Source organism: Gymnodraco acuticeps, unplaced genomic scaffold, assembly GCF_902827175.1.
Source record: "Gymnodraco acuticeps unplaced genomic scaffold, fGymAcu1.1, whole genome shotgun sequence".
Classification (NCBI taxonomy): Eukaryota; Metazoa; Chordata; class Actinopteri; order Perciformes; family Bathydraconidae; genus Gymnodraco; species Gymnodraco acuticeps.
In genome coordinates this window covers 358,698-366,872 of record NW_022989860.1, presented here as the reverse complement: position 1 = coordinate 366,872, position 8,175 = coordinate 358,698, and the positions used below count along the sequence as shown (strand labels likewise).

The following is an 8,175-nucleotide window of genomic DNA, read 5'->3' as shown; positions in this document are numbered from 1 at the left end:
CTCAAAGCTGGTAAAGGTGCAGCTAGTTTGAATGACTTTGTATACTGCAGGGTAGCTTGTGGATTTACTCCAGGTGGAACTAAAGTCTGATTTAACACTTGATTATATTTCACATCATTCATCCAGATCTGAAAGTAACTAAAAGGTATTAAATAATAAATAATAAAATAATAAATATAAGGATTATTATTATTATTATATAAATACATGTGGTGGAGTAGAAGTACACCATGTACCTCTGAACTGTAGTGGAGTAGAAGAATAAAGTAGCAAAACATTTAAATACTCAAATAAAGTACCAGTATCTCAAAATTGTGCACAGCAAAATCAAAAGTGTTATATTTTCAGTGTTGGAGTTGGAAATTTAAATATAGAGTTGTTTCAACTCATTTTAAGTGTCATTCAACTCCAAGATAGTTATTATTCAAAACGAGTTGGTGTTGAAACAGGGAGTCAATTGTTGAATTCTCCAAACAACTCTAGAGTGTTGATTTAATTACATAGCCAGTGTTACAATCTCTCTTTCTGTGGATCACTGGCTGTTGCTCTGTTGGGTGTGGCCGTGACTGTGAATGTGTGTGCGCGCAGTCGAGGCGGGAGACCAAATCGGAGGAGCATACCACCACATTCTATTTGGAGGATAAACTGACCAAAGTGTAAGTAAATGTTTCGAACCAGTAGCCTAGTACAGGTATTTATTTATTTAGCTGAACAGCGCTTACCTTCAGCTACATAAATATTAATTATTTTACATTGACTGCTGTCTTCCCTCCACATGCTAGTAATATGTGCTGCTATCATTAGCCAGGGGTGTTTAGCCTAACATCTTTTTAATATCATTACAAAGTCTGTTATTGGGGCGTTTAGCTCCATGTGTTAGTATATTAGCTGCTATTGTTAGCCGCGGGTTGTAAGCTTAAAGTGTTAGCAAGTTTAGCTGCTATAAGTAAAGCTAAACACCTGCGGCTAACGATAGCAACTCATATTAACAGGTGGAGCTAAACGCCATAGTAGCTAATATTAATAACTAACACGTGGAGGTAAACACCTGTGACCAACAATAGTAGCTCCTGCAATATGAATTAGATGTGAGGCTAATATATGCTACTTTAATATATATTACTAACATGTGAAGCTAAACACCCAAGGCTAACGATAGCAGCTAATAGCTCAACTTGTCAGTCATATTAGCTGCTATCGTTAGCCACGGGTTTTTAGCTCCACGTGTTAGCATGTTCAGCTCCACATGTCAGTAATACTGCTATCGTTAGAGCTCCACTGTTAGCATTTTGCTAAATTATTTCAACGACACTTAAATGCATAATTATATTTTTGTAGCAACAGGTCTGTTAGATATTTCTGTAATATGTTTGCTAATACATTTGTATTCTTATAGGACACCATGTTGGTGAAAGTAAGATATGGCGAAAGCCAGAAATATGTGAAAGTGGCTGAGACTGAAGAAGGCTATGAAAGCTACAGTACATTTCTTCAGAAAGGTATGGATAACTTGAATACATATCACTGATTGTTTGAGTCTAACAAATGAATCTTGTTTTAGTTAAACGTACCAATATTGTCAGGTGGTACATTTCAATATTCTCTCTCAGTCATAGAAAAGTTAGGTTTACCACTACAGAGTGAGCTGCACTTGACTGATGAATCAGGGACAGAGGTGGATGCAGATGTCTTTGAAGAGCTTTTACAAGCAGGGAACCTTACAGTCAAAGTGTCCACAGGACAGTCTTCAGGTAAGATTCAGACTCGCAATGGAAAATCAGGGACCCATCCCTACTGAGTTTTTGCTGAGATTACCCTGTAACATCGTTTGGAGGGCTGAAAGTATGTTTTTTTTCTTCTTTCATTGAGTATGTCATTCTTTTATCTATCTTGCAGTTGTGCTTCAAAATGTATCGCACACTTTGCTGGAGTCGGACCTTTCAGACACCTCATTCTCCGTGACGAATGCTTCATCCTCTGCGGTGTCTGATTCATCAGATGCAAGAATAGTTCTTGAGAGAGACAGTGGAGTGAAAAGAGTCCACGCTGATCGGGAATCAGCCAAAGAGGTACAGGGGACTACACTTTTGCAATTTACTCGGTTCTTTATTAATCATTAAACATGGATATATTGGGCAGATAACCTATGATTTGTATGGAATGCCCAAGATAATGACTTCCCATATGATTCTTCTTTATCTTCTAGATGGTCAGCGATGTTCTCCAGTCTAAGCTAGGGGGAGAAAAAATCTTGCAAGAGTATGCGACAACTAAAACATTGATGGATGGTACACGACGACAGATGGTAAACCTACTGGTGGCTGACATGATCGAAGTTCATGGGTAAGGACTGAATATTCCCTTTTGGTGTTAATCATGTTTTCACAGATAGTGCTAAGTAATGTACATTTTGGAAACAGCTGCTCACATGTTAAAACAATCTAAAGCTGTAAGGCATTTATACTTTTAAGATAAAATATATATATGTTTTTTTAAAGGAGGATCCCGCCAACACATGTGCGAGAAAAGTGTGCTCTTGGCATCATCACTCTATTTCCATGTCTAAGAGATCCATACTCAAAGAATGGATACGTAAGTCTATGAATGAATGACCTGTATTCGAATTTGTGAAAAGGAAGTGTGTTCATTCTTAACTTTTTGAACAACCTTCCTGTAATGCTATTACTTCTGTGTTCTCAGTTTTGATTTATTTTTGGATGTTACAGGAACACTACTATGATGCAGATGGTGGATCTGGCTACTTGGCATGGAGGATAAAGACGGTTCAGCGCAACACTGCGGTTCAGTCCCGGAGGTGCTACCCCAGCACTACCTATCAAGATGGTCCAAAGAGCAAGAGGGATTTTCTCTTGACTTGTGAGCAACTGACTGGCGAGGAATGCAGAGAGGCAATATCCTTCATAAAGCATTCAGCTGACGAATCAGTTGTCAAAGAGAAGATGAAGGCAACATTTCAGTGTCGGCAAGCAATGACTTGGGACCAGCAAGCCTCTTCAACAGTCCTGGATGTGTTTCCTCGTTTCCTTGACATCCCTGGCTTGGTAAGAACAACATGTCATATTTAATTTATTATTGTGATGGTCTGAGGGGTTGCCATGACTCATGGTGTTTCTCCTGTAGGTTGACCAAGATTTCACAAGGATGTTTGGAGAAGAGATTTCTGGAAAAATGTTGGCGAGATGGCCCACTTTCTTCAAACCTAGGATCTTGGCAGACTGCAAGAACCTACACTCTAATGTTCATGTTGATGACCTCTTGTCTGCACAACAAAACTCAAATGAGTCAGGCAAGTATTTTCTCTTGCAGATTTTGTTTACTGAAAATCTTGAGACCTGTCAATGTTATCGGTTGCATAACCTTGATTTAAGACTATTTTCAGCTTTAAACGACTGACTGTTATATTTGCATATTTTTTGCCCCTAGGATGGGACAGTGACCTGTCAAGCATTCTACTCTTGGTTCATCTACTCCCACCAACCTAAAAAGGCCATAAGAAGAGTGCTAAAATTAGCTCGTATCAAGCTGTCAGCCATGTTGTGAGATATCTCAAGGTAGGCATTATTTTAGTTTTTGTATGCAGTTGTTATATCACTGGCACTCCTTGAGTTGGGACAATTTTGTTTTAAGTAGCTTAGTATGCCATTAAAACTTCTCTGTCTCTCTACGTTTTTGCAGATTGGAGCCAGTGTTGAGACCTTCCTTTCGAGTTTGGAACCAGGGCAGCCCTTCCTGCTGTGTGTTGGTGAACAGAAGAACAACATTCAACGGTTCTACGTCATCGTTGACCACAAGGCCATCCCTTGCAAGGGGCAGACATCCATGGCAGCCTTCGATGAACTCTTCAAAGCTCACTTCATCTTCAGTGTCAACTACCATGAATCCCTCACCAGCTTCTACACTTTCATACAAACCATGGTATTTAACATTGATATTGGAAGTGCCAAGGAAAGTCCCAGAGTCAAAGAACTCAGAGCAATGCTTCTGCACACTGATATCTGAAGTTATTTACATCACTGGATGCAAATATGCTGATTTGTTTTATCTGTAAGGGACACCACAAAAGTTCTGCATTGCTTTGTCAGCATTTGAAATTTCACCATGGTTTATATCCTGGAAAGTCATTACGTTTGAAATGTGGCCAGCCGGGATGTTCTTTATCCTATTGTACTTATTCAGGGTTCAAAAAGCACCTCTTCAGTCTGCACAGGGACACTGGTTCAACTAGTACTATGGACAATGTGGACACTCAACGAGAAACTGATGAATCTTCAAGTTCAAAAATCTTGGATTGAATGCAATTCAGTCATGGTGTCTCTTGCGAAATGCTCCCCTTATTCTTGGTGATGTTGTTGAAAGAAACAACAATTGTTGGAATCTGCTCCTCCTCTTGATTCAGATTGTGAATATTGTTTTTTCACCAATTATTACAAATGGTATGACATATTATTTGAAGCATTTAATCATTGATCACCACAAGCTGTTCAAATCTTTGTTTCCTGACAGAAGACTGATTCCAAAGCATCATTTTATGATACATTATACAAGGTGTATTCGAAAAATAGGTCCACTCCTACATGTATGGTGCACGAGATTTGAGGCCAAACATAATTTTTTTTAAAGATCAGTGAAGAATTTCAAAAACATTACAAAAAGCTTAGTAAAACAACACCAAAGACATTTGGCTTATCACTGGGAGAATTTTAATTTTCAGAGGTTCGAGTTTGGTCCAGTCAGGAAGGAAATGATCGACAGTTTGGAGGGTGGTGAGGCTTTAAGTGCTGCATTTAAGGTGAATGCATACTGCGACGTGTCAACTACTAACTGGGTAAAGAACTATGGAACTGATTATCAAATTGGAATGTTTGTTTCCATAAGAACTGATAAAGAAACTCCTGTTTTTGGAAAAATCAATAATATCATTCTAAATGAAGATCGAGCTTTCATTTTGACTTGCAAAGTGGACACACTGTATTTTGATGAACACTATAGTTCATACTGTATTGAGGAGACGATTGATTCATTTTCTGTTATTTCTATTGATGATTTACGTTATTATAGACCCTATGACAAACAGTTTTCTAATGAGATGGATGGAAAAACATACATAGTGCCACATTGTCATATTGTGTAACCTGTGCTGTTAAGGACTGCATGGACGTACTGTGGAATGTTAATGTAAGACTATGTTGTATGTGTTGTTTTCACACAAATACAGTTACATGTTAACTGCAAACTTTGAAACTTGGCTTGTGTCTTTCTTTTATATCGTTTTTATTAATAATGTTGCATTGTGTGTAGGTGAAATTATAAATTGACACCCTACAGTGCTTATGAATCAACTCTAAAGAGTTAAATATTGAGTTACATTGTATATCCTTAATAGTGTTAATATGACTTTAACTCTATTTAGTGTTAAAAATGTACACTTGTGGTGTTAACTTTTGACACTGCAAGCTAGTGTTGCGTACATTTAACACTGACCGGTGTTGACCAGAGTTACATTTTAACTATAGAGAGAGTTGCTGGAACTCTGTCCTAGTGTAAACCTTTTAACACTTTCAAAAGTGTAGTTTTAACTCAGAACAGTGTGGACCTATATAGACACTTTAAAAGTGTTGGATTTGACTCTATAAGAGTTAAATTAGCACTGCTGATTTTGCTGTGTGCCCAAGTATAGTACTTGTTGAGTTTATGAACTTAGTTACACCACTGGCTATACAGATAGAAAGACTAAGCCTTGCAGAGGCATGAAAATACATTTTCAAAATGCTCAACAGTGCTGCCAAAATTATAAACTGACTGCTACACAATTCAAATAAATGCTTTTATATATTTCTATTAGATGTAGCAAGGTCTAATGTTGTGACCGAAATGATCAAGTCAAAGCTTCAGTATTTTATCTTATGGAGCACATTTAATTCAATAATTAATCTTGAATTACTAATAACTCTAAAGAAGGCAAAAAGTGAATAAGGCAACTCCTCATCCAAAGTGTGTGTGTGTGTGTGTGTGTGTGTGTGTGTGTGTGTGTGTGTGTGTGTGTGTGTGTGTGTGTGCGTGTGTGTGTGTGTGTGTGTGTGTGTGTGTGTGCAGCTTCTCTGCTCAAGGTTTAAAACCAGCGGTGCGAATGTTTATGAGAAACAATTATAGCTTAGACTGAACTCGAAGGAAACTAGAAAAAAAATTAAGAAATCAAAACAGCTGGTTGAATACTCTCCTTATGGTATTTAAATTGGGCCCATTAGAACCCCTTCATGGATTTGTGTTACTGATTTCTGTCTGTTCAGATTTGGAAGTCTCATGATTTATTGTGTGGGCCTGTGAAGGAGAGGCCCAGGGAAAACAACATCTATCTTGGAACTGCAATTACTTATCACAAAGAGATTGCAACATTATACTCCTTTAAAAATTGCTCAATTCATTTAAACACATTTATTATGTACACAATAAAAACCTCAACAAATATATTGATCCTGGCTTAACCAGCGACCTTTACTCTATTGTTCATAAGCTCAGTAGTTCAACAACTATTAGAATTGTAGTAATGTCTGTAGACCAATTGTACTGGAAATAATTTGAAACAGTTTAATAAAGAATTAGGGCCGGGACTCGATTAAAAAAATTAATCTAATTAATTAGAGGCTTTGTAATTAATTAATCGAAATTAATCGCATTTTTAATCACATATAAATATTTGACCTAAGAACAGTGAGAAGCAATTTTTTAGTGGATTTTAGTATACCATTAGGCGCATTCACACCGCAGTACTTTTCCCACAAAGGTTCATGAGAATTTAGTTCATGAGAACTCTTTGAACCTGGGGGCGGATTAGGCAAATGAAGCCGCTGACGTCACTTATTCTTCTTCTGCTTTGGGTTTACTGGCAGGCCGCAAACCACTTCACGGCGTATACTGCCGCCCAAAGTCCCCGGCCGGAAGTCCCCGGAGTTGGGGACTGGCTTCAGTAGAAGCTGCTGGGACTCCCAGCAGCTTCTACTGAAGCCTTCCGAGTAAATCACCAGAACGCCGACACCTCCTCATCTCCACCGCTCCCATGTTTATTTTGTGTTGCCATAAGTTAGTCTCTCTGCGTTTCTGCGCTGGGCTAATGCTAATAATGCTAATGCGAGGATAATAAAATGGCGGCTTCACAAAACTTTTTGGGAGTTTTACGGGGCGTGGTTTGCAATCCGCCCAGCCAATCAGAAATATAGCTCTTTTCTCACAAGAGAGCCGTTTCGTGGGGGTAAAAAGGTTCTCATGAACAAATTTTAGTACCGGCTCTTTTTGGTGTGAACGCGATAAAAGAGGCTAACGTCCACGCTAGCTGCTATATGTTTTGCATTGAGGTGATACTTGAGGCTTGATGTGCTGCGGTGATATGCGAATTCCTTTTTGCATAATTTGCACACAACCGTGCTCTTATCGACGCTTCCATCCGTCCGTTTTTTTAAAACAACATTTCCCACTGTTGTTCACTGTGGTTTGTTGTTGTCTGAAGTCATGAACGTTAGTTGGTGCTCCAGTATAATCGGTACGCCTGAAACTCATCCAGTGAGAAACGTTCCGCGGTGCAAAAATAAGTGCGATTAAAATGCGTTAATTTTTTTAACGCGTTAATTTTTGTGTAATTAATTAATCTTAATTAACGCGTTAAAGTCCCGGCCCTATAAAGAATGTTAAACTATATTTAAAACTGTAATAGAACTTCAATTTATATCAATTGTCCTATTCCAGTGGCTAGTTGGAACAGACAATCAACAACGTTTTCATTTTGCAGCAACAGTGCAAAAGGTTCCAATCACAATTATGTCTGAGTCTATTCTGCTTATCTGCTTTGTTTCGGAATGTGTTCAATACATTACGTTTTTTATTTTATTCATCATTACCATACAATACATAGATTTAAGAATAAATGAAACAAATAATACAACATTGACCTAGTTGAGCAGACAGATTTATTTTATTTTTTATTTTTATTTCTCTTTGCCGCACATTTATATTACAATGTATAATTTTGCTCTACAACATTCGTTTATGTTTCCTCAAGTCATTTACTTTTGGTGAGATAACTAAAGTTTAGTTCATTTTACCCTGGCTATGGACTGATTCGTTGTTAGTTGTTACAAAACATACACAAGACGGCGGGTAGAC

At 38.0% G+C, this 8,175-nt stretch overlaps 1 protein-coding gene across 1 annotated transcript; it reads left to right on the top strand.

Annotated features, from left to right (window-relative positions):
• The first annotated feature begins 327 nt into the window (after nt 1–327).
• On the top strand, nt 328–3,457 carry LOC117562491. Its single transcript, XM_034240326.1, has 9 exons — nt 328–656; nt 1,397–1,499; nt 1,611–1,751; nt 1,897–2,069; nt 2,207–2,343; nt 2,499–2,592; nt 2,727–3,062; nt 3,142–3,311; nt 3,445–3,457. The coding sequence occupies exons 2-9, from the start codon at nt 1,403–1,405 to the stop codon at nt 3,455–3,457; spliced, it is 1,161 nt and encodes a 386-aa protein (XP_034096217.1). The 5' UTR covers nt 328–656; nt 1,397–1,402.
• The last annotated feature ends 4,718 nt before the right edge of the window (nt 3,458–8,175 follow it).

What these genes read in the sequence shown, in the direction of transcription:
- LOC117562491 (XM_034240326.1), top strand. Translation starts at nt 1,403, where the DNA reads ATGTTGGTGAAAGTAAGATATGGCGAAAGCCAGAAATATGTGAAAGTG. An exon ending in GTCCACAGGACAGTCTTCAG is followed by an intron (nt 1,752 to 1,896) that starts GTAAGATTCAGA and finishes TCTATCTTGCAG; the next exon opens with TTGTGCTTCAAAATGTATCG. An exon ending in GACATGATCGAAGTTCATGG is followed by an intron (nt 2,344 to 2,498) that starts GTAAGGACTGAA and finishes GTTTTTTTAAAG; the next exon opens with GAGGATCCCGCCAACACATG.